General features: G+C 45.5%; 1 protein-coding gene across 1 annotated transcript in view; it reads right to left on the minus strand.

Moving 5' to 3' along the window:
• The window catches only part of LOC102387945 (VPS10 domain-containing receptor SorCS1), a 292,562-nt gene that overhangs the window by 57,687 nt on the left and 207,749 nt on the right, over positions 1 to 27,126 (minus strand). Inside the window, exons 11-16 of the mRNA XM_006027558.2 lie at positions 19,801 to 19,903; positions 19,454 to 19,530; positions 17,909 to 18,000; positions 16,435 to 16,542; positions 14,871 to 14,988; positions 12,228 to 12,358 (exon numbers count right to left, since the gene is read on the minus strand). Of these exons, the coding sequence (XP_006027620.1) occupies positions 12,228 to 12,358; positions 14,871 to 14,988; positions 16,435 to 16,542; positions 17,909 to 18,000; positions 19,454 to 19,530; positions 19,801 to 19,903 (629 nt within the window). The remainder of the gene's footprint in view (positions 1 to 12,227; positions 12,359 to 14,870; positions 14,989 to 16,434; positions 16,543 to 17,908; positions 18,001 to 19,453; positions 19,531 to 19,800; positions 19,904 to 27,126) is intronic.

The raw sequence follows: 27,126 nt of genomic DNA on the forward strand, positions 1-27,126 counted from the left end.
TCGTTTCGTTTTCAGTCCAGGTGGTTTGTGGATTATCAGTCGTACGCTGACTCTTTGGTCTAGCATTGCTTCTTGGGTATGCATCTGGGCCCCAAATAGCGAAGAACAGAAATCAAAGCAAATTTCCATCACTGATGGCTCAGCGAGACTTTAGAAACCAAAAATAATAATCCAATTGAGGCACTTTGGACATAATTTCACACAAGACCTAAACAAAATTTTATAGCTCTGGGAAAGCTGCAGCTGTTTGGTACTGAAAAACAGAAGATTGGTTTCCATTAGTTTGGAAAATGAGAAGCTACTGTAAATTTGTGTGACGGAAAGGGGTGAGGATTGTTTTGGTGAAAAGTGGCAATTATTTTTTTCGTATTAATTTCCCCTTGGACCGTAACTGGACAATTACTGAGATAGTGTCTCTGTATCATCCTACTGTGATACTACAAATATTCTAACATTAAGCATTACGATTTTCTAAAGAGGCATATCCGTTCCACAATGCTCTCACTCATTTGAATGTTTTGTGGAAAATCTTCTTCCCGGGAGATCTTGGTGTTGTAAAATGCCAGTTCTTTGTACACAGTGGCCTGATAACAGCCACTTCAAGGAGGAGAAATGACTTAAAACATCAGTGTTCATCATGATTATAATTAGCAGCAGCATCTTGCAACAGGCTTATGACCTTGAAATGAAGGAAACAGGAGAGGAGAAAGAGGCAGGGGAAGGCATTAGGGCTGTGCGAAGCTTCAGTCCCTGATTTGCTTCAGTGGAGATTCAGCCCGATTCGGTGACCGAATCTCCAAATCCGAATTGAATCAGGAGACCCTTTAATCTCTCTGAATCAAATCGAAACCCTCCAAATTGATTCAGAGAGATTTGGAAAGATTTGGTGATTTGGACATAAACACAGCTTTAAATGTTTTTTTCTACATACCTCTGGGTACCAGGCGGGTCATGAATGCTGCGATGCTGGGGTGGATGGAGTGTTTCACAGAAGCGCGGGGTGGGGGGCTCCCCAGCACTCTCGGCAGCAGACCCAGAAGTGGACCAGAAGCACTTCCAGTCCACTTCTGGGTCTACTGGGGAGCATGCTGGGGGGCCCCCCTGTGCCCCCCTGGCTTGGTGACTGGTGCCTCCTGGGTCTGGGGGGGCACCTGGGGTCCCCCCATTGCCAAATGCCAAGCTGGGGGAGACGTAGGGAGGGTGCCCCGTGTGGTCCCCGGTGGACCCAGAAGTGGACCAGAAATACTTCCAGTCCACTTCAAGGTTTGCCGCCGAGCATGCAGGGGGGACCCCCATGCTCCTATGGGATGCTCCATCCACCCCAGCATTGCAGTGTTCACAAGCCACACCTGGTGCCTCGAGGTATGTAGAAAAAACATTTAAAGCGGTGTCTATGGCCAAATCTCTGATTCTCTGAATCAACATTGAATCTTCAGATTTGGATTCGGTCGAATCCAATCGGGGACAGTGATCCGAATCTACGAATCAAATCACTGTTCCTGATTTCAGCCAAATCAGATGGGGCCCATTTTGCACACACCTAGAAGGCATCGGGCTGCCTATAAACTGTATGTAGTAGGGTTGGAGTGTTGCTATAGCCGTGATGGTCTGGGAAATATGAAAGAAGATATTAAACAGGTAGTGAACTGGAAGAATTATTCCATCTAATTCAACTTAAAGAATTCATCCACAGCCAGTACAAAAACACTTCTGGGTGCACTTACTTCTGCTCTAGCCACGAAGAAGGGCACTTTGCCCAAAAGGTTGTCAAACATCTCTCCCAACTACACTGTTGCTCCAATAAAAGATGTCACTCCAAACCCCTTGCTTCTTTGTAAACGGGATGAGTAAAGAGAGTCAATGTGTTCTTGTAGCAACAATAGCTTTTGAATAAAGTGGTTATTTTGCTATAAGTTCCTAAGCTGGATGAAAAAGTTGGCGGGGGGGGCAGACAGACACTGTGACACTCTTGTCAATTTTTTTTTACCTGCTTTAACATTAAAAAAAGGTTGATTCTTATCAATGCAAATGTTTTCAACATTTTTGAAACTTTTAAAGCATTCTGAACGGCTTTATCGCTGGACCAAACATGTGGGGGGAAAATAACCATCCACAGTTTCCACCACCGTTTAGTCAGAATGCTAACAAGATTTCTCATCAAACTTTTGCAACTGAATTTCAGCAAGCTCTATCCCACGTGCATTGCTCCCCTCTGAACCTAGGAGAGAAATGCTGATGGGAGATCTATAAAGCAGTAACTGAGAGTGCAGAGATGACACTGAGCAAAGGAAAAATTAAGCTGACTATGTCCGTACAATGTCGATCTGACTCTGAAAGAGTATTCTCCGAGGATATGTTTGAAGCCCCTGTGGTTGAGATATTTAAAACTGGATTCAAGAAAGCAATTGAAAAATAATCCTGCTAGGAGAAAGCAGTCCCGTATCAGCCAAGTGATGGACTAGGGGACCTAAAGTGATCTTTTCTGTCCTTTTCTGTCCTTAGCATTTGTAATTCCATTTCCAGGATCCTATTTCCTAACTCAATATTGTTTAATTGCTTTGGAAGAAAACACTTTTTCTATCCAACACTGCCATGTTCTTCCCTAATCATCCGCAGTGGAAGGAGAATACAAGGGCTACAGGAAATGCAGTGTAATGAGCAGAAACTCCATTTTGATTTGCTTAGAGAAAACAAATATTTATATACAAATGGGACCATGGTCCTTCCTAATTTGATTGTCAGCATGCTGCAACATTGTTTCCTGAGTTATCATGTGTCACTGTAATTAAAAAGCTGTAGTGCTGTACACACAGCATGTGCTCTAATCAGTTAGGTGAAAAACAAAGCAGTGAAGCCTGTCTCAAAGGGGTTCAGCATTCAAAGCCCAATTTAATGCAGCAGCATTGGTCTATGATTTCTAACCCTGCATACACACATACGCTTGCCGCAAGTTTGATTATTGCTGAAGCCATTTGGGTACAGTACCCAGACATCTGGACAGAAGGAGTCTGAATTAACTAGGTTTCACTCTGCTTGGGTCGTATTCCTCCAAGTCACACAGTGAAATTATGTGATGTTTCAGGGCAGAAAAAAAGTTCTTCTAAGCAGAGAAGTTCTACTGTGACATTTTTAGCTCTGCAAGGCTGTGCTGGCTCGATAAGGACATACAGAAATATCATACTAGTAAATGACATGAATTGCTCTTCCATATCTCTCGCAGGATGCACCGGCACCTCTTTCACCTCTGCAGTCTTGGAATCTAATGAATTTCTTGGCTGCAGTCTGATGCACACAGAGTGCTGTCGATGACAATAAATTGCTGCCTACAATTTAGCACAACAGGCTTTGTTGCAATCAACATGCATTAGTGTCAATTGGATCGGCGTCGCGTGATCTAGTCAACTGAAATCTGAATACGAGGGTGCATCAGAAGTCAACTGCAATCAAGTCGCGGCACCGGTGTTAGGCATCTGGTGCTCGGAACTGGCAAGGGCAAGCTACACAAGGGCCAGCCTCAAAAGAGAGCCGAAGTGCTCACCAGTGACAGCTAGACAATTATTAAAGAGAATTATTTAATGAATGTAGAAACCGTAGCTGAGTGTAAAACCACCTTCTGCTGGTTTTACACTGCTCACCTCCACAGGAGTCACATCTGTGTCACCAGACTCTGGAATAGTCACACTGTGTGACCAGACCAGGCTTGGGGAAGCATCTATTCACTATGGCCCCCCCCAGGGCAGGAGAAGAAATAGATATAAGGAAAAACTTCATTTATAAGCCGAGTGCCAAGGGTTTGGAACAGGCTCCTCCCAGAGGTGGTACAGGTGGTCACCCACCCTGGCAATCTTCAAAAAAAGTCGTGATGCTCATCTTGCTGGGGTCATCTAATCCTGGCAGTCTTTCCTGCCCAAGTGCAGGGGGGCTGGACCTGGTGACCTGTTAGGTCCATGGGTGACTGGTGTCGCCTTAGTTAGGCGGGGCACATGGCCGATCTCGCTTCCCAGGGGGGGAATCCCCATGGCGGATCCTGCCGACCCCATAATGGCCAATTGCTGTAGCCGCTTCCAGGAGTGGCTGTGGCTGCTTCTGGGAGTGGCTGCAGTGATCGGCCGGTGCTTGCAGGGGGGCACCAGCATTCCCACCTGCCCCCCTGTCCATCACCTAAGTGGCGAGTGTGGCTGGTCAGGAGGTGCACCGGCACTCTCAGGGGGTGCATGTGCACCCCTATGCACCCCCTACGCATCACCACTGGTTAGGTCCCTTCCAGCCCCTAACAACTATGAAACTAGGACTCTGGAACAGACTCCCAGTCAGGGTGGTGCAGGCAGCTACCTGGAGATCTTCAAAAGGAGACTGAATGCACACCTTGCTGGGGTTATTTGACCCCTGCAGTCTTTCCTGCCCAGAGCAGGGGGCTGGACCATATGATCTCACAAGGTCCCTTCCAGCCCTAAACTTCTGTGAATCTATTAATCTAATTTTTGCTTTTATAAATGGAGGCAGAAGGAGGGTATGGACACAAATTATTCCATAGAAATTGAGTTGTGTCTCAGATTTTACTCTGTGGTAAGCAGCTCGCAAACAAGCTGCACGACCAAGTTGGCTCGGTAGAGAAGGTGCTGTTGCAGCATCTGGCTACTAGAGGGCAGGGGAGTCAGTCTGCACTGAGCAAAGAGATACTCTGGGATAAAAGTGACTGGGGACTGGACAGACTAACAGTGCACCAGGGTAATTTGCACTCTTCACTTTCTAAGGGGGGAACTCGGCCCCAAAGAAAGGAAAATTATACTAATGCAAGGTTGTGTACCTACTGCAATTTTACTGCAGATTACAATCAATTTATGGCATGGAAACCTGTATCCACACCCTGAATCGAGATTCCAGATGTCATAATGTGACCTATCCAGGATTAAAGACTGGTAGGTAGCAAATTTTTTAAAAACCCAAAAACCAGAGAACCACCAAGTTTAAAAAAAAACAAAAAAACCCCAAAACTCTTTTGCAAGCTCACTTAAGGTTCAGTGCAAGGGAAAAAGTAAGACCCTTAAAAGAACTTTGTGGCTTAAACACATACATATACCCACACAAACACACACAGAGAGAAGCTTTAAATTCAGATTAAACTATTACAGCACCATTGCAAAGTATGAACGTGCCCAAGTAGGGACATTCAGACAATAACCCTGTCCATAGATCGCTGCACTCACACCTTCCAAAAATCAGGAGACAATTTAACACCTGAACACAGCATTAACCAGCTCACTAAATAACACGGGTCACTGCTGCCAGGAATTGAAAATGGTACTTGCTTTTTCACCTTTAAGCCTTCAAACTTTTTGGCCATTAAGCAAAGCTCAGCTGTCATAACTGGGAGCAGTCATTTCTAGCTCCATATGTCTATATGGTTCACCTAGCTATATCATCACAGTGTGAGACTAATCAGAGATAAGCACTTTGGTTGTGTCGGGTGCTCAGAGTAGCTGTGATCCTGGAGAAGAGTTAAGGGGTTGTATGTTTTAATGACTTTCTTCAGTTCCACTTTCTCAGTTTTATTTACAGCGGTTGAGCTATGTACTTGGTTTCTATTTTTTTCCTAAGCCATGCATACCTGACTTTGAAGAAAGACATATTTCAACATAAAGGAGTTAGGAATTAAACCCCATGCTTTGAGAAAGTCCCAGCTGTTACAAAAGCCAGCATTTTGCTTTCAACCTAGTATAGGGAACCTCAAAAATGCACCATCCTTGTATTCTACTCCATATACTGACCTCCCACTGAGTACAGAGTCCAGATCAAAGCCTCTATCCTGCTGTCCATATGATTTCTGTAAACCTTGAATAATCCCTTTTCTGTCTACGGCTGTAGCAGGAGGCTTGGTGCTCCCGCTACTTTAAGAGCAGGCAGGCTGCAGGTGTGGCTGGAGACCATTAGGAGCCACATGTCGCAGAAGGGGGCTGGGCTTGCAGTATATAAGCCCAGGCCCGGAACTGGGCAGGCAGCTGTGGCCTGGAGCTGGCTGAAAGGACTTGTTCTGGGCAGGATGGCTGCAGCTGCTGAATAGCACCTAGGAGATTACAGCCTGCAGTAACAGCTGGAGGTTTGGGAAGGTTTAAGGGCAGGAGGAGGTCCCAACAGATCCAGGAGTAGGGATGGAGCCTGGAAGAAGGACCAGGGCTCTGGAGCAGGGCTAGAGCCTGGGTAAAAGGGGGAGAAAAGGACCAAGTACCTGAGAGTAAAATGGAGGTGGCAATAGAGAAGGTCCAGTGCCTGGGGGGCACTCAGGGCCCAGGAGGATTAGGTACCTGGGAGTACAGTAGAGATGGGACCACAGCAGGTCCGGTGCCTGGGGAGCACCAGAAGGGTCCGGTGCCAAAGTACCCAAGAATAGTGTGCAGATGGGAGCCAGGGAGGGCTCAAGGCCAGAACCAGAGCAGACTCATACCGTTAAGGAAAGGGAGGCTGCCTCGGGGATTTCCGAACGAGCTCTCCTCCACTCCTATCTGACTCCAGGGTCTAAGTAAATCAAGATGTGGTGAGTGAACACAAGGGGAGGACCAGGGTACAGCAAGGGCTGAGTAGCCACCGGGAGATGCCATGGCCACCCCTGGGACAGGCCTTCGTTACAACAGCCATGAGCTGCCATGACGGGTACATTTGGTTTGAAGAACAAAACTGCTGACCAACAGGGAGATGCTTGCAAGGAGACACAGCTTTCACAGGTGCTGGACGTGCAGTTTGAGACTCGCTGCCATGAGATATAGTTTCATATTTTCATAGTTTTTAGGGGCTGGAAGGGACCTTATGGATCATCAGGTCCGGGCCCTCTGCACTTGGGCAGGAAAGACCGCTATGGTCAGATGCCCCCAGCGAGGTGGGCATCACGAGGGGCCTGCCCCTCTCAGAACTAGTCGTGACGTTTGCACCCAGAAACACGCAAACAAGGGCCCTCTTGTGCATCTGGAACATCTTCATGTGTGGTGAAAGAGGGATCACCAGGCTCAAGGTTTATGCAAGGGGGAAAGGCGAGGGGACTTTACAGCAACATGAAGAGGACAATGAGGAATAGTCCATCAAGCCGCAGGGACTGGTTGAGTAACACCATGCACCTGCTCTTCAAACCCATCTCTGCCCTCTACCTTCCTTCCTGCTGCTGGTTCCCCTGACTTGACATTGCCACAACACCCAGCCGGTGCTACTTAATACATCCCAATAAAGGACCAGATTCTGACACCCCTATTCAAGCTGAGAGGCGTCTTACTCCATCACCGAGGCGCGCACACCCCTTTCATACCCCCTGCAGGGTTAGGAAGGCTTTACTGCCGGGGTAAAGCTAACAAATTTCTAACTGGAGCACCTAGATTGGCACTGTAAGGGGCATCAGACCCACTGGGAGGGCAAATGGAGTCATGCGCTACCCAGATGAAGTAAAGGGAAGTGGATGTGGCCTAGCCTAGAGCAACGAAAGCACTGACCCAAGCAGAGAGTTGCTGGTCCAGAGAAGACACTGCTAAGCAATGCACAGGGCTCTGGAAAGGAGTGAAATGCAAGGAAAAGTGGAAAATTGATTCTTTAATAACATGCAAGCAGCTCTGCAATCCGTTTACCTAACCAAATACATAAGTACAGGCTAGTTTCTAGGCAGTTGCTAGGAAGGATTATAGCTGGAGACCTCCCCTCAGCTTCCCTTCCACATCATTTCTGAAGCACGATTGCCCTCTGGCTGCGAGCCACAGACCATGCAAGCGACGGGAAGCATCCACAGCTCTGCCTTTGTCCCCTGCTGTTTTCTTATTTAGCCAATTACAGGTGAGGCTCCTTATCAGGAGAGCTCATGCTCCCGACTGGGAGACGGCTGCAGCGAGTTCAAACGCGGATCCCTGTATCTGCGGTGCAAGACAATAAACAACCCGCTCTTGGTCCAGCAGTTTCCCTGATGTAGGACGATTCCTGGTGAGGCAGCAGTTTGAAATGTCCCTTACACATTTGATAAAAGGCTTGTGAATAATCTCCTAAAGTGTATTTGTGTTCTGACTGCATGTGCAATGCTTAGATAGGGGCACATGCGTGCACACACACATACACACACTTACTTATAGGGACAAATGTGCATGTGCGCACACACATGCACATGATTTTGTATTTTACCAAAGCAAAATGGTTGGAGCAGCTATTCCAGGCGTGGGCAAAATGTGGCTTGCCAGGCCATTTTCTCCGGCCCGCGGGGCCCCTAAAAAATTTAGAAAATTCATATTTATCTGACCCCTGGCTGCCTGTCATGCGGCCCTTGATGGCTGGCCAAAACCCAGGAACCGGCCCTCTGCCTGAAATAATTGCCCGCCCCTGCTACTCTAAGGTGTCCTAAACTCGGCAAATAAAAACAAATTAGTCCTAGTTTGCAGACCTGGCAGCAAACCACAAAGAGATGCCTTACATGTATTAAGTAGAGGCTATCTTCTGCAATGTGTGTATATCACTTTGCCTTCAAGCCCAAGGAAAAATATCCCCTCGTTTCCTTGAATGCTGCAGGATCACTTCCTAACAATTGTATCTTGAGCTTCTATGCATTGTCCTAAGGTATATGCAGATTATTAATCCTCCTCCTCCTCTTGATCCCCACTGAAAGGGAGTAATTGGCTGCTTAAGCCCCAGCAGGGAGGGCTGCAGGACCACTGTAGAGCATGAGGCAGGCAGGATGACTGATTCTCACTTTTATGAATAAGGGCCCTGCAGAGACCTGCCGGCTTGCACAGAAGTTCCCTCATTGATTTGCCTGGCGCTGCTTCTCCCAGTGGAGGGAAGCAGAATCTAGCTGCTCGGAGTTCATCAAGGCAATTACTGAGAGCACTGTGCCGCTGAGGCAGGCTTCACTTTTGCTAGCACAACAACCCGGGGACCAAGCATCTGTGACACCTGCAGGATAGCAAACTGGAGACCGTCTGCATCCTCAGAGTCCATCTGTGCTTTCGGTCGGTAGCTCATTTCTTTCTCTTTGGTTTTATGCTCTCCTTCTGACCCACCCAGGTAAAACTTGATTCCTTTTTTATCTTGAAAACATGCAACAGCTTGCTAATTATTTTTATTATCGCTGCTCAACTAGAGTTTTCCAAGGATCCTGGGATGCACCAGGATGGAGGCTAAAACTGATAACATCCAAATCCTATTCTAGAGAGCAAAGAAATCTAAGAGAAAGGGAAGCTCAAAGGGAATCACAAAATCTGCCCTAGAGTTATACAAAGTCAAGGTCATTAGAGCTAGCAAGCTCCTTGAAGGCTGGCAAGTCCATTCACCTGCCCGGGCAGCATTGTTCACCTCAGGGCTTTAATTGTGCACTGTCCAACCTCATTTTCAATGATGATCATACATCCTCAGTTCTCCAAACCCCTTTGGAAAGCACCTGCTGAAAAGCTGTTCAATAGCTGATTCAGTTGGGATCAATGAAAGGAAGGCATCTTGTGGAGAGTGCTACATGATCGATGTGATGCGGGGCATAAAACCACGCCAAACTCAACTCAACAATATTAACTGCAGTGACGCTTCAAAGAGAACACTTTGTTCTGCAACAGCAACCCTGAGTCAAAAAAACCAAAAAATAAAAATGTTGCTATTCAGATAATCCTGGGTTCAGATAACAGAGGATGAACTGTATGGCAATGCTGGCCTGGTTCCCAGGAAAACACAAAACAAAACCTGTTTCTGAGCAACACTTGTTCCAATGCATTTCAGTGGGACCTGGGGGTGTTGAAAACTCAGCAGGTGCCTTCAGCACTTCAACATCACCCCGGGAGACAACTTCAGCATCGGCATCTGTCTGGTTGCCTTTCACTCAGGGAACTTTGGGTTTCTTTTTTTTATACTTTTTTTGAGGAAATATCAAAGAAATAAATCTATTTCTTCTTGAAAATTTCATCTCCTGGTTCCTAGTTTCCACCTGGCTGTGCCTAGGACTCGTATCAGTCTTGTATTTCTTTAAATTGAAAAAATCTAAGACACCGAATCAATATTGTGGAAACAAGGAGCAAAAAAAATGTGTGCGTGTGTATGCCGATGGGAGCCAGAGAGGGCTCAAGGCCAGAACCAGAACAGACTCAGACCCAGGAGTAGGACAGGAGTGGAGGAAAACTTGTTCAGGGATTCAAAGAGAGCAAGAGGGAAAAGGAAAGAGAGAGAGCTCATAAGGTCCTTACGGGGAATTTTAAAGATCGGCGTCCATAGTAAATTGCAGTTTGTGACACCAAAGAGAGGTTTCAAACGTATGCCTTGGATGGTAGTGCTGCCTAATGGACCATCCAGCAATCTGTGCATTTCTTAAACTCCTCCTTAGCTGGTGCATGCTCTTTCTACATCTATGTACCAGAAAGCCAATCTACTGTCTTTACATTACCCACAAAACCCCTCAGCAATCAACAATATCCCTAATAGGAAGATCTGGCTCTTCAAACCACATAGAGTCACAGAGTCATAGATTTAACAGATTTCATAGACATTAGGGCTGGAAGGGACCTCGGAAGATCATCGAGTCCAGCCACCTGCCCAAAGGGCAGGAAGTCAGCTGGGGTCATAGGATCCCAGCAAGATAAGCATCCAGTTTGCTCTTGAAGGTGTTCAATGTAGGCACTTGAACCACCTCCGGTGGCAGGCTGTTCCAGACCTTGGGGGCTCGGACAGTAAAGAAATTCTTCTTTATGTCCAGCCTGAAACGATCTTGAAGTAGTTTATGACCATTCGACCTAGTCATCATCCCTTGGGGCGCTCTGGTGAACAAACGTTCCCCCAGATACTGGTGGTCACCCCTGATAAACTTGTAGGTGGCCATCAGATCACCCCTGAGCCTGCGCTTTTCCAGGCTAAAGAGCCCCAGGGCTCTCAGCCTGTCATCGTAGGGTCTGCTTCCCTGACCTCTGATCATGCGCGTGGCTCTTCTCTGGACTCTCTCAAGCTTCTCCACATCCTTTTTGAATTGTGGAGCCCAAAACTGGACACAGTACTCCAGCTGTGGCCTCACTAAGGCCGAGTACAGGGGGAGAATGACGTCCCGGGATTTGCTTGAGAAGCATCTATGGATGCAAGCCAGCGTTTTGGTCGCTTTACTAGCCGCAGCATCTCGCATCGAGAGACCACAGTGCAGTCCAGAATCAGGACCCCTATGTGGGGGAAATATCAAGCCATGCAAAGACCCATATTGTGCCTAAATACCCTATCTTAATTTCAATCTCAAGGGTGTTTCCCAATCGTAATCCCAATCCCAACACCGAGGAAGACATTTCCAGACAAGGACAGCGGGCAAGAGTGCCCAGGAAAATTAACTGCATCTTTTCTCTTTTGTTTGCTGCAAGAGGGTTTGACTCTTTCTCCCCTGTTATATTATACTCCAGAAGTCTCCATTTTTTGTGCAGAGTTCTCTGTGGGTATCTAACCATTGAAGTGGGTTATCAAGGCTTTTCAGCGTTGTTTTATAGGGCAAGTTGCTTTTATGCACGTGTGCCTTGGCATTTACTGGCTGTCATCATTCAATACAGAAAAATCAATAGAATTGCAGACATAAAAAGAGAAAAGAAAAACAGCAACATCGTCGTGTCCCTGGAGCAATTCCTATAGCAAGGGGAGACTGTCATTGCTGAACTACTTAGGACCTGTATTACAGTGCTTGGGGCCAATGAACCAAACGGCAGATTCTGGTGGAGACTGTTCAAAGCTGGACTTGGAAGAGTTAAAAATGGCCAGGTTCCCCCTCTGCAGTGACCGAGAGGCTTATAGTGGGTGATGCTTCAAAGACATGGAGCAGGCTGGCCAGTTAGTGGATGTGTCATTTTCCCAGGGCATTTTGCAAATGGTGATCCTCGGTGAAAATTAAAAGTGCCTTTTCTAAGAGAGACTCTTTCTTTCCCTGACATGTTATTGATAAACACAATGAGGCAGGTAGGCAGATCTCTTCCTGCTCGTGTTGCAATGAATGAACCAATCTTATGAGGCTATTCCTCTGTCTGAAGACAGAGACAGTCGGGAAAGACGGTAGACCATCTTTCCGCAGGTCACACTGCAACCCAAAGCTTGTCTAAACTCTCTCAGCTATACGGTTGGTCCAATAATCAAAAGGAGCTTTGCTCCTTGCATATTCCCTGAACCAGCACGGCTACAGGGACAGTCCAGCCTACTATGACAGAAAAGGCCTTATGTGTAGGCATGGTGAGAAGCATGCCTCTTGCATCTGTCTTATATGCATTGCTCACCAGTCAAAGTCTGCTTCTGTGCAGACACATGGTTCTGATGTCATGGCCCTGGCGTATTTTCCCTGCATGCACTTCTTCTCTGACTTGCGCTTCTTGTAGATCCTCTTTGCTCCCATAATGCATGCTTCTCCCTGCAAAGAGAATCAAAACAGTCAGTCCTCACACCCTCAATATTATTTTTACCATCTCACGGGTGTGAGGCTGTGGTTGCAGTGCACTGAAGAGTGCATTGAGGAGATATGGCTGTGGGTACTGGTGCAGAGATCATGACTGAAGTCAGCGGAGCAGTGTCAATTTGAACCAGCAGAGAATTTAGCCCTGATCCTTCATGTGTGGATCCAGATCTCAATCTGAACTCAAGGTGGTTGGATTTGGGACTCTATTCCAGGCACGTCTTAGAGATCATAACAATTGCCAATACAGACTGATCCCTGGGCAGAAGACTCAGCGCCATCCCGTTTTCTCTCGGCTTTTTTCACTAACCTGCTCTTGGGAACAGCGTAACTTGTTCGTACGTAAATACACAGCATAGATCCAGAGTTCAGGCTTTCAGAGCATTGTTTGCTGTGCACTGAACTCAGACACTTGCTGTGAGAGATGTCTATTCATCACGGAATCAAGCATCCTGCTAAATATTTTCTCTCTGGGGAAATCAGGGAAGAGAAGGCTCTGACTTGCACTCGAAATAGCAACCAAATCCAGAGGCAAGGTTACAGGGCACTATTCCTTTAATAGTTCTGTGTGCTCATAACCAGACACCCTCCAAGATGTACCGTGTATTCCTTGGCATATGCAAGCAAAGAAAGGAATAAACAAAATACATTTGGCTGGCTTGTCGCATGCAACTCCTCTCTGAAACGCTGAAGGAAACAGCCTATGGGTTTCATCATTTTGCACCAGCTGTTGTTCTGGCCCTCAGTTTGTTTGAGCCAGCCAAAGCTATGAACAGTGTCTAAGTACAGACAGTCAACAAGCCCGACGCTGAATTAATTCAGTCTTCGCAGGTTAGTCTAAGCTGCGTAGATTGAACCGATAAGCAACTGAACACACATTCACTTTTGATTCACATGCCTGCAGTGGCCCAGGCCAGAAGGTAGGGGCCGGGGGCTAGAGGGAGTGCTAAAAAACACCTCCCTGCTTGGCTGGGGCAGATAGCTTAGACCATGGCTAAACCACCTACCCTGCAAGAGGGTTTGTGGGGGAGGTACAATGCATCCTGGGGTGCTGGGGGGCTGTGAGTTAACTTGAATCTGGAGGGGATCTGGGACAGAAGTTCAGTAAACTGATTTAACCTTAATCGGTTCAGTCTGATACTACATCCATCCAGGTTTATCTTTAACCATTAAAGTGGTTTATGTGCATTAAACTTCTGTTGTGTTACAAGTTTGAACTGTTTCCAGTCACTTATACTGGTTTATGCATAATTTCTGTCTCTAGCCCTCCTGACTTCAGTATGGTCATGCTGGTTTACACCCCCCAAAAGATGTAGCTCCTGGCTTGGAACAGAGCAGGGGTGTCAAAGTTATGGCCCGCAAGCTGTAGCTTGCCTTCAGAGTCCTATCATCTGTCTCCTAATGCTGTCTATAGGACTTTGTGCTGCATGCAGTGTGTGGATGCAGTCCAACAGGGCTGTATCGGAGCACATGCTGTACCCAGTGCAGGGGTAGGTGCAATCCAGCCCACATACTACTCACCCATGCCACGGTGCCAGATGAGTTTGGCACTCCTAGATTAAGGCATTGAGTCTGTCTTTCATCTGAGTGGTAAGTCTAAGGCAAGCCACGCTGATTTTCTATTAATTATTAAAAATTTTCCAAATTGCCTATAAATGAGTGCAAATACTTTGATGTTGTAAAAAAAGATAATTTCATAGACGTTAGGGTTGGAAGAGACCTTAGCAGATCATCGAGTCCGACCCCCTGCCCTGGGCAGGAAAGAGCGCTGGGGTCAGATGACCCTAGCCAGGTGCATGTCTAGCCTCCTCTTAAAAAGCCCCAAGGTAGGGGAGAGCGCCACCTCCCTTGGAAGCCCATTCCAGGTTCTGGCAACCTTTACCACGAAGAGGTTCTTCCTGATGTCCAACCTAAATCTGCTCTCTGTCAGTTTGTGGCCATTGTTCCTAGTTACTCCAAGAGGTGCCCTGGTACATAGAGCACCTCATATTCCTTGCTGCCCTCCACTTATGAATTTGTAGGTGGCCACAAAATCCCCTCTCAGCCTTCTCTACAGATGGCAGTGGGGTTTTGATCATTTATGCAACTAGCGGGTTCGGGTTACATTTTATTCGAACCCTCCAGAATAAAAAAGCAGCATGTAGAAATTGCGGTGAGGTGGGAAATACACTCCAGGTGACTGTCCAAGCCAAGCTAGAAGATGCCCAGGTGTCTGAAACACCGGCCTCTTTCAGTCCTCACTTGTATCAATTAGACATGAAACGAGATGGCATGTACATGCACATTCTCAGGGATGGTGACATGCAGGTTGAAGCCAGCCCAGGACTGAAATGAAATACAACAGCAGAGCTAGAATCTCATCAGACTCGCTCTGAGCCATCTGGTTCGTGGGGGAAAGAGCTTTGTCTTTGCCCATGTTCACCTGTAATGTTATTGGCTTGGACTCGAATCCAGTTGCAGTGCTGCTTACCTGGCTATGGAGCTGCCAAGGCCGGTAGTCCTCTTCAGCACACCTCCTGTCAAATATGGACTTGTAGTCCACTTTCACCAGCTGCCATTCTGAACGGTGGCTGAAATGTCCAAACACTCTGCAGAGGACAGGAAGGAAGAGTGTATACCCTCAAAAGCAGTGCCAGGCATGGCTCAGTCTAGATTTTCCCCGGATCACATTTTCAAAAGGGCTTAAGTAACATGGGAGTTCAAATCTTAGTGAAACTCAATGCAACGAGCTCTAAAGCACCCAAGTCATTTCTGAAAATGGCCCTTTGCCCCCAAGATCATTTAGGTGCTTTTGGAAATTTGATTCCTAAGATAGTTTATATTTGATTTCACAGATTTCATAGACATTAGGGCTGGAAGGGACCTCAGAAGATCATCGAGTCCAGCCCCCAAATACTTTGGAAATACTTGTCTCTATGGCTAGCACTAATAAGGTCACTTTTTTGGGGGGGAAAGGGAAATAAAGGAAAGATAATATTTCAAAACATCTACCAGAGATGGGTCAAACTTGGGGCTTTGTATCTGAACCACTCTATGTGCATCAGGGTATGGATTTGGAAAGGGCATCTTAAGTGATGAACACGTCTGCAGGCTTTTGGTTCTGGAGTTGGCCCCAAACAAGATTGGTTTTATCCCAGTTCTGGTTTGGCTTTGGGTGAAAGCTCAAGCACAGGAGAAACCTTATGGAACCAGCTGCTTATTTGCAAAAGACTTGCCATTTGCAAATAGCAGCTTTCTTGAATAATGCAGAAGACTGTAGTATCATTGAATTGAAGCTCAGGCTCTATTCTTAGTTCTACCTGAGCCCCCACTACATTCAAATCTGGATGCAGGTCTGTATTTGAAAGGCACCTTCTTTCTTGTGTCACTATTATCTGCAGCGAGCTCCCGAAGCAGGAGTTCGGCCGATTATAATGCGATTCCTTTGCACCAGCCGAGACTGAATTTTCCTCATGTTTTTGCAAATCTGATCCCAGGTAAAATGTCACTATTTATGTCAGGGTGAATACCGATTTATGCACCATGTGAAACGCAGTGTGCTATGCTGAAACTAATCACAATTCTTCATGCAGCAGCCTCAGGCAACACTTTGTCATTCATTCTTACAAAGGAATGTCTCCATTCTTGCAGATTCCCAGTTTAAAAAAAAAAAAATCAAGAGTTACAGCTTTAGAAAGAGCTATTTTTTTTTCACTGTTCACCTGCAAAGGGCACCACTTCTTAAAGATAGCAAGGGGCCAGGTTAGCCTCAAAATCATGTCCCTGTGGCTTGTCAATGCAAATACTTTTCTCTTCAAAGTGAGTCTAAGATGCTGTAAGTCATATTATGTGTAAGCTTTAATGGCTTTTGGAATCACTGCACGACTAGTTGCAATCCTTTGCTTCTCCCATGCACAAGATTTTCCAGGTCCAACCCACCCACAGAATCCAACCACAGGGATCTTAACATGAGGATCTGGCCCCATTCAAAATGTATGGTGCAGTTCCCATTGGATTTGGCTTGCACCCTACTTGTGCTGTACGTCCTCACTTACGTCATGATCAGAGTCTCCTCTCCAGGCTCCCCTAACACGCCGTCGACAAACAGCGGGATGGACGTGAAGCTGTACTTGCTCCAGGATCTCCCCTCATCAAAACTCAACCTAGTGTCAAAAGCACAAATGTCATCAGTCCTCTGCAGGGAACGGAGCTGCCATATTTAGCAAGACAAAATGTAGGAATTGCTATGAAAGCAAAATGAGCTGTGGTTAAAAAAAAACCACTTAATGATTTTGGATGGTCAACCTGCATTGCTTTAAAGGCATCTGGTTTTTGAAATCAGGTCCTTTTAATGGGTCACAGACAGAAAACCAAGGGTGCTGACAGATGTGGGGGGAAAAATGCACTTTACCACACGCAGCAGCCTGTTTGACTCGGCCCTGCAGTGTCTGTATAGATTGGGTGCTACAGCGGGGCTTTTTGGCACTTCTAGCTAAAGCTGACTCAATGAACTATTAAATAAAAGCACCAGAAAAGCCCCACTAAAGCGCCCAATCTATATAGATGCTGGGAAAGCCAGGTGCAAATAACACAATGCCTCTTCTGGGCACACGCTGGGCTGGCTGCAGGACTGCACTGAGTTTAAAGTGCCTTTTTTCTTTTTTTTCCCACATCTGCAAGAAGCCCAAAATATTCTGGCACATAGCTGTTGGCACTCACTCTCATACCCCAGTTTTCTCCTGGTGGACCTCATGGAGAATTTCCAGCCCATTTCTATGATTTCCTTTTTTGACTGGTAGGGCAAACAGACAGATACCTCTATGCTCTTGACTCCTACCATCCAGGTTAATGAAAGGACTGCTTGTTTGGAGGCAGCATAAATGAAAGAACAATTCATTTTTGTGCCTCATAAATCAAAGCTTTGATCATGCCACCCTGGCATGATCCTGCTAAGTGGTGGCCAATGCTTAAGTGGTCAAAACTAAGAGTGATGCTTTAAGAGCATGATGTTTTCTCTGGCCAGGTTTTTTAAAATGTAACTAATGATTTTTATCACTTCCATTTTGGGGTGGCTGACCTGAGACACTTTAAAAGGGTCAGAGTTTGCCGAGTGCTGGAAGCTCCATAAAATCAAGGCACACGCACACACAAGCATGCACACTCTTCAGGAGTCTATTAAGACAAAGATCATATTCCAACCTCAAATTTAAATTCAGATGCCGACTCTAGGGGCTTAATTCTTCGTGTGGGGAAATACAAAGTAGTTCCATTGATTTTAATGGAGCCTTGCTGATTTACCATAACTGAGAACTGGGTCCAAAACATCTATACTGATTCATCACTTGGACTTTTTATTTGCAAAACTGCTAGCACTGCTTTCGCTTATCAGCATGAATGCATATAAATTGCTTAATGGACAAATTCTGGCAATTAGCTAAAAAATGTAGTCATGATCTAACCACCCGGCGGCATATAATCTGTAATGAAGGGCTCCATGACTAACGTGATCAGTGCAGTCACAATAATTACCACAGATGTCTGATAGGCAGAGATGTGTGTTTCATAGCGACCAAGACTCCACCTTGATCCAAGTACAAAACACTGTGCTCCTCTTCAAAGATCTGACAGAGAAAAAAATGCCTAGGTACATTATCCTTCACATTAAGGAAAGACCACAGCTGTTTAAATCCGGGTTACAGCAGATGGGGATATGTTGATTAACCTCCAGAACCTTTGCGGAAATATCTTATTACTGACACAGTTACAATTGCTTAAAGCCAATGGCTTACCACTCCATTGGCAAAGACACTTTTGCCTTGGCAGGTGTCAAGGACAATGGGTTTCCAATAAGACCCTCTTAAAGGATCGCCCATTTTCTGCCTCTGCATCCAGGATCTTTGCTGTATTAACAGAAACCTTCACTTTGCCGAATCTCGCAAAGGCCGCATGGAACAGTTGAGAAAGAAGGACAAGAGTTGGACAAACACTGTAAAAAATTAATGTCCCTGAATATTTGTTCAAGTATTTCAAAAGACTCTCTTTGCCCACATTACATTGGTTACGGCTTTCTGTAAACACTTAAAATCTACTTTCCCAAAGTAGTCAAGCAAGGGAGCTTCAAGTTGTGTTTTGTAAGCAGCTCTCATGCACATTTTAAGGGCTGATCTACAGGTGTACCGGGTAAAGTTAGTAACAAAGGTCCCACTCACTTCAATGGCACTACAGGATCTGGTTCTGGGGAGATGACCTCTGTGAAAATTAGGCTCATCCAATCAGAGCGAAACCGTGACACTGTGGGCGCGTTTACATGAGACGCTAACTGCACAGTAGCTTAATAACACTGTGCAGTAGTGTGCTGGACAAAACCTATGCATATACACTACACTGTAGTGTACACTGCACTGCGGTATTAGGCTACAGCACAGTTAGCATCCAAAAAGACCCGTGCGCCAGTGCTACTGTGCAGACGTGTGCAACCCATCCAAATCCATCCAAAGCAGCTGTTGTCAAGCTGTACATTGGTAGGGACCTGGTCACAAGTCCAAATCATTAGATTTGGATGCAAAATCTATCCATAATATGTATATGATCCCTATTATAGGAGATAAGCTTCTCGCAGTCTGTAATCTTAGCTCCTGTGGGGCTCCTTTTCTCTCCAATAAAAGGATAGGTGCAGATTGACTTGCTCATGGTCACAAGGATGCCTGTGTCAAGCAGGGTCTTGCAATGGCTCTCCTAAGTCATATGCTAGTGCCTTGATCAGTAGATCTCACCCCCAAAACATCCCCAAACTCTGGTATATTAAAACCTGGGCTCAAACTAAACGTTGGCACTAGAAATCAAGTGGCTACTCCTCTTGGGAGGCAGTTCTCAAAAAGAATTGGAAACAAATCGGCGCAGACCCAGCTCAGTTTTCAACAAGAATTGGAAACAAATCGGCGCAGACCCAGCCCTCCTCCCCCAGCTAGCCTTAGTAGCAATTTCTCTGCCATCAACCAGAAAAAGCAAAGATCACCTTCTCAACACATCTTCCTTATATTCACTATTAAAAACTGGGATTTCCATGTTATTTACCTGTCTCCAGGTGTTCCCAGCATCGGACGAAACAAACATGCTGATGTCGCTGTTTGACAATTCAGTACCTATGTTACCTGCAAAGAGAACACTGTTCAGTGATTTAACATTTTCAGACATGGGAAAATTAGCTAACTCAATGGGGTAAATGTGGTTTTTTGGGGGGGTTGTGGTTTTTTTTTTTTTTAATCTCTGTTCAGTCTTGGGCAGCTGTCAGGTCACGGGGGAATATAATTAAAGGTTCAAGTCCAAATCCTTTTATTTATATGTGCAATGGAAATGAAATAGGTAGAATATGATGTTCATGCATTACTGCAATACTGGCATGGAAACAGAACTTTTCCTACCTGAAGCCACGATAATGCTAGGGGCAGTATCTCGGCTGGCGATGTTCCCAGAGGTGTACGGATTCTCCGAAACTTTCAGATGAAGATGTAGAGAACAATAGGGCTGTAGAGAATGGCAAAAAAAAAAGAGTGATAGGCATGCCATAAAGGGAGTCCACTCCCCTGTGGGTCCTTTTTACATCAAAGCAATGGGTGTGAGCAAAATTTAGCATAAAGGCAGATTAAGAATCTCTGCAGAGATAGCGAGAGCATGACTCGCCGTGGATAATATATCTTGCTACCCCTGAATTGGACAGTTGCTGAGTGATCCCTGAATTTTCTTAATTTCCAGTGAAGGTATAGGAATAGGCACCCAGCTCACTAACATTTCTAACATGTGTCCCTATTTGAATGCTGCGGGCAAGCCAAAGAAGAAGTAGACATGTTTCCTTCCTGGTCGTAGGTCAGCTGTACAGCAGCGCCGAGGACCCCAGAGATCATCCCAATGAGTGATGGACCCGATGATCTCATGAGGTCCCTTCCAGCCCTAAATTTCTGTGAATCTGTGAGTCCGGCTAATTTCCAGGCAAGCAAACAGGACTGCTGAATGCATGTGCCATAGTGGACGTGTGACAACCAACTGGTATGGGCCAACATTGCGATACCATTCCCTGTAGCAAGGCAGAAGCAGAGTTGGTGTCCATCCCTGGCATAGCTCTTAGCCAGTAGGATCAATACACGGTCCCCATAATGGACTGTGTCTTCATGGAAAAAATAATCAGGGCCATAGGCTCTGTTGCTGTAAAGCAGCATAGCTCCACGGTACAAAAACAGTTGAGGGATCTGGGTTGCAGCATGATTTTCAATGCTCAGCATCTCCAAAAAATGAAGTCAGTGAATGCAAGCATCTCAATATGGCACTAATGCCCCATAATGCCAAACAGATCTGGACAATACTATTCTCAAGCTGTGGAAATCCTCACTGCCTCCCTTTTGCCCCCAGACTGGGATCACTTGGTCTTATGTGTTGTGTGCTTAAGTGGTTTTAAGGGGCTTATGCGCCCCTCAAGCACTTAGCACGATGTGCCCAGATTTGGCTCTGCCTTTAAAAGCCCTGGAGATGCTGGACCCAGGAAGCAGACAGCTAGAATAATGATGAAATAACAGAACACAAAACAGTATCAAAACAGTAAAAGTCAGCGTGTGATTTAAAAATAAGGCTCTTAAAAGAACATGCTTTTGATAAGGGAGTCTGTCATTTTAAACAAGCTACCTTAGTACTGAGCCATAAATGAGCATATATGCCCACTAAAGCCATGGCTATTGCTACTGACTTGACATGCAAGGCATCCAGTCTTACACAGATGGTTCACAGTATGAAGCCCTGAGGTAGGCAGGTAGTAAGCAGGTAGATATGCCATGTCTGTTATGCTTTCATTCATCTATAAATGCAATCAGCAATAGCCTCTGAAAGCCCCCTTGAAGTTTTGCTTTCCCCTGGCATTCTCTTAAGGCTTTCCAAAAGGCTCTAAAAGGCCCATAATAACATAAGGAGAGCAGGGGAAAAAAGCCTGAACCATACTGAACACCTGGGACATGCATCAGCTAGTCTGCAAACGCAGATGTGCCAAAGTTCAATGCCGTGTTGCAGGGGATATTCATGAGGCAGGACTGGCAGCGAGAGCCTAAGGAAAGGGCAAATCCCAGCCTCTCTCATGACTCTTCCTCCCTCCCTCTTGATTCTGTTTAATTCTACAGATCTCTTCCCTGCTGCAGCAACAAGGTAATCAGCAAGGGCAAAAGCACAAGATAAAAGTACTGAATCTCTGCATTGTGCATTCGAAGGCTGGTGTTATCTATTGCTGTTATTTTTTGGACAAGGTGAAGAACTTGTATCTTGCCCAAGGAAAACGCAAGCCTAACAGGCTGATCCTGAAATGGGATTCGCACTTAGGACTCTTCCCTCCTACCCCGACCAACTGGAGTCACCAGGACTCTATGAATGTGAGTTGTCTTGGATGGGTTTTAGATAAAGGCAAAAAGCAGAAGCATTTAGCAAACCCCTGACAATCTGAGCCTGCTGAGTAAGGAGAGCCAGATGAAGAGAATAATGGCAAGATGGAAAGTCTATAGGTGGTTTCAAAGAGGGGTGATGGGGGAGCCTACTGACTCAAATGCGGGGAGTTTCCCTGTGTAGAGGCCACGAGGAAGAAGGGATGAGGGCGTGAGGTGGAAGAAAGCCATCCGGAGGCAGACTCTGCATCTCCTCTGTTTGCAAAGCACCTAGCATACCCCAAAACCTACAAAGATGAAAGCACATGAACCAAGTACTAGAGTTGGGGGCTGGAGAGACCCACCATTTCTAAGCACTCCTCTGCATATTTGTGCAAGAGTAACACAACGGACCTCACAGAAAGAAAATTTCTGGTAGGAACTTCTGTAAAAAACTGGAGAAAAAGCACAGAGCACAAGTGAGAACGAAGGCTACACCCCATTAGCAGCAGACAGGACCCTGATTCCCAAAGAAACGCATAGAATTTAGATATGGAAGAGACCTCCCTCCAGGTAACACGCTCTTCAAATATTAAGACTTACCAGATAAAAGTCCTCAAGAACGATTGGACATACTGCAAGGAGTTTGAGGGTTGTGGGGGAGAGGGGGACAAAAATGATTAGAGAGCTAGAAATATGACTTCCAAGAAAAGGCTGAACGAACTGGGGTGACTTGGTCTGGAGGAAAGAAGACTGGGGCGGGGGCATGATTTGATAGCCATCTTCAACTCCAGAAAGGGCTGTTATTGCAAGGATGGGTATCAATTGTCTGTGTCCACAGGCAGCAGAAAAGAAGTAACTGCATCAAATTGCAACACGGGCGATTGAGGTTGGATAAAGCAAGAACTTTTTACCAATGAGGGCGGTTAAGTGCTGGGACCAATTCCCTGCAAAGGTTGTGGGAGCTTCATCAATGAAAGCTTTCAAGTACATTTGTTTGAAATGGAGTAGATAGAAATATTCCTGCCTGGAGCGGGGGGGTTTATTAGATGATCGCCCCATAGTCCCTTCCAGCCATATGATTGTGAGAAATATGTGCAATGCTTCACTACAGCACGTTACTTCCAAATGCCGACATCCTCATGCAAGCATTGCAGCATCTCCTGCTTCATTCAGGATGGCTGGACCCCAACAGTCTCTGCACCCTGGCTGTGGACAGTACTTGCACTTAATTATTTAAAACACGACTCTCCCCCAGGTGACTCCCACCAATGTCCGCAAGCAGAACCCCTGCAAAAGGGTGGCAGAGAGGATTTTTGCTGCTTTACAATAGCATTGTCCAAATCTATTTGGCATTATGAGGCACTAGTGCCATATTGAGATGCTGAAGACATACAAAAAACTAGAACTCTTGGTTCCAAATATTGAGATGCTTGTATTCCCTGATACTGGAGATGCTAAGCATTAAACATCAGGCTGCTACCCAGATCCCTCAACTATGTTTGTACCGTGGGGCTCTGGGGATGCCGGCATGGAGAGGAGAGAGGTGAACTCTCACCGGTGCGACATGAAGGAAACAGATAGGTTGAAGCAGATGGGGATGTCACTGGACAGGTGCGATGTGCTACACACCAAACCTGCAGCTGGCTGTGGGAGGGTCAGACTCCATAACAATGCAGAGGAAGATGCAAGGGAAGAAGCCGCATCTGGCTGATGTGCACACAGAAGGCATTAAGAGCAAAGGAAATCTGCCCTTTAAAGTTGTTATACCTTCTGAAGGACTAAATAAAAGAGACACATTTTTAAAACCAACATAATCAAACTTACCCTCTGGCGTTTTTAAAACAGTGGCTCACAGAAATAACTCACCCAATTCCCCACGCCAGAGGAGATTAACTCTCCTTTTAGACTTAAATCCTTTCAGATTCTGCTGCTTGAGATCTGCTTTTGTCTTGTATTTATACCATTTAATGGGAGCACATTGTATAGGTTTAGATAGCAACAGAGTACATTAGACAAGCATTAAGATCTAGTGGGGAGGATTAGGCTTAGAGTTTTGCATGCTACCTATCAAAGGCATGGTAATTTATTGTTGTAATGCAGCAAGGCCTAGCAGCCCCAGCCAGGATTTTGGCAGCACTCAAAGCCTGGCCTTTTCTCTCCATTCACACTGCTAAAACTTGCCTCTAGGTTCTCCTCATCTTGCATCCAACAGCATTCTCCTTGCTAGTGGTGATGAGTGTGACATTGCCCTTCTTACCCTAAAAAACAGGCTATTTTCCTGGACTGTTCCTTCAGCCAGGTCACCCTTTTCCGCTCCTCCTGGGGGGCAGAAGCTTTCCACAGGCACCTGCAAAGCCTAATGATTTGGAAACATCTGAAGCCCCAGGTGTGGGTGAACGATGCTTGCCGGTTGTAGGGCCACTTGTGGTTCTTGAACGACTCACAGATTTGGAATTGATTTGGCTGATCTGGCTTGGGGGACAAACATTTTCCATAAAAAAATATAAAATAAAACCTGCAAAGCCAGTGTCCACCTTCACATCCCTCCTTAGACATCCCTTTAGTTGTCATGCCTACAAATCACACGAGAACAAGCCTGACGCTGCTGTTTTGAGACCGCTGCCCACTACACTGACCAGGGGTGTCTCATTTATGCTCGCTCTTTCTTGTAGCTACATGTCTTTTGTTTTATACAGGGTAGGATAGATCAAGGACCCACTTTTCGGTCTGCATTTCCCACTGCCTCACTCAACAGGACTCTATTCCCACTCAACGGGACCCTATTCCCAGTCAATAGGACTCTATTCCCACTCAACGGGACCCTATTCCCACTCAACACAACTCTATTCCCACTCAACGGGACCCTATTCCCCGCTGGCAGCTCGAGGTATAGTAAAAACCTTGTCGTGACCTAGGATGTTTACAACTTAAAGACACAAGAGAAACAGGGAATGGGAGAAAAGAAATGTTCTTATTCCCACTTCACATACAAGGGAAAAGGGAAAATAAATGACTTGTCCAAAGTCATAGTAACTAAATACAGGTCTCCTGCGCTCTTGCCCAGCCTTTTAACCACAAGACCATCCTTGAAGTCAGTTCTAATTAATTAACCTTCCAGTAAGGGTATCATTATCTTGCAAAACTAGGCTTAAAAGATCAGCTTCCCAGGCCGCTGTATGAATGGCATTGTACTGCTGTTCAGCCATTAGGCGACACAAGGCCTGTATTTAAAATGCATCGCCTACATTGTACTCCTGCAGGTATATTATGAATGCAAAGGGTATTTAACTTTGAGAACCAGTAGGCACAAATGAGAACAATAAACCCTCGGTCTGAAGTGCCATTTCACTTATGTTTCCTACCCACTCTGTTCTGTTTTTCCTTGAGTGAATCAGAACAGTCTCCGAAGGAAGGCTCCGAGATGTTGTTTCAGTTGCCTTGAAAAATCCTTGGCGTTTAATTGTTAGTGGAGAGAAGTCTATATTTGACCCTACATGCACTTCAGTCAGATTACTCCTTCATCTTATTGACTGGCAATAGAGGTGCCACTTGTTTCAGTTATAACTTTCCATCCTCTGGATTCCCAAAATGTAGCTGCATTCACTTTCAGAGTGGTCACAGGCATGCGCGATGGCTGCTAATTTTATTATCAATAATAAAAAAGGAGTTTTGATTTCATAGAAAGAGCTACATGGCTACTGTGCTACAAGCTACTGCAAGATATTAGAGACCTATAGCCAGCAACGTTAAAGTATTAGCATCGATTACAGTGTAACGATGGGAATTTACTTATATCTGCAATGGGCCATTAGGTATGCACTTAGTTATGCTGAGAGGGGGAATCCTAGGGAGTGTGTATCATGGGATGGTCAGTGATTCCAGGAGCTGACTCTGTTTAGTACACCTAGGACCATTAAAGGGTCTGGGATATTATGCCATCCTTCTGGGGAAGCGTCTGCAGGTGGTCTGTGCTCTTCCTGGATGGAGTGGTCGAGCAGCCAGAGGCCAATATGTATGACAGAAAGCCAGTGCATTTACCAAAAATTGTGGTTTCAGCGTGCCCAAAAATACTTGCAAATTCAGAGAACCGTTTTGGTCAAAAAAGCAGAAAATACTGGTTTAGAAGTAAAATGTTGCATTTCAATATTGTCAAAATGCATCAGTTCAACTTTCAGCTGCCCAAATACTAGAGACATATATATATATAATATGTGTATGTATATGTATTATAGGTATACACACACACAGAAACATATATATACACACACAGAGAGAGAGAGAGATTCATATACATCTAGACAGAATAGAATATATAGTTGAAAGAGGTTTATATCTTTTAATTACATATAGGTAAAATATTAAACTTAACTAAATGACGGAATATATATATATATGATATAAACCTCTTTCAACTATATAGTCCCTATACACAGACATGCACACACACACACACACACACACTTGTTCTGGTTGACCAAATTTTAATATATGTAGATTCAATCAGAAACAAAAATAACCATTATTTGCACAGCTCTAATCCATCCCAGTCCCTATTTCTATGCTCTTTCTGAACAGATGGTCCCTATGGTTCCCTGACTTTTTACCAGGCCGTTGCTACATTTTCAGTGCCTTTGCTTGGAAAAAAATATCTGTTCTCTGATCTCTGTGTTCTGCTTTCTGTGATTCTGTCATTTTGCGAGTGCTCACATGGCAGAATCTGCCTTTATCTCCCTCACTGCCATTAGCTCCACAACTCAAAACACATTTTTAACATCTTGAATCTCTCTTGTAGGATTCAAAGCATCTCTTTCTCTCTCTCGTGCATTTGCTAAGCAGGACCCCCTTCCACGTGCTAAAAGGTGCTGGTTTTTATGTAAGCGACATCAAGCAAGCTGGCGGCTAGCTCTTTAAGGAAGGGAAGAGAGATTATAAAGATTACAGGGGGGGGGTGTGGTGGGGGGAGAGATCTCTCCTAGTAAAACAGTTTATTTCAGGTTTCTTCTGGTTCCTTCTCTGGCAATGTGTAGGGTCCCCTCTGATCAGAAGCCCACAAGTTTCTGTGGGCCCTTGTTCTCTGTCTCTTCCATTCAAAATGTGAAGGCTCTTTAAGGCTCAACACCATGCATCAGGCATCCTGCAAACTGCTCCCCTCTTGAGCATCAGAGAATAGAAAACAGGGGGCAACAAAAAAGTCCCATATGCCCTCCCTTTTGGGGAGTGGTTGGCCAAGTTCCTTCCCATTCCCCAACCCTAGAGACCCTAAATCACAAATATTCACTGCGTCAAGGGCCTGAGCCAAATTGCATTGAAATCAATGGACAGACTCACATGGACTTCAGTGGCTCTTAGAGC

The sequence above is a fragment of the Alligator sinensis genome, unplaced genomic scaffold, assembly GCF_000455745.1.
Source record: "Alligator sinensis unplaced genomic scaffold, ASM45574v1 scaffold559_1, whole genome shotgun sequence".
Classification (NCBI taxonomy): Eukaryota; Metazoa; Chordata; order Crocodylia; family Alligatoridae; genus Alligator; species Alligator sinensis.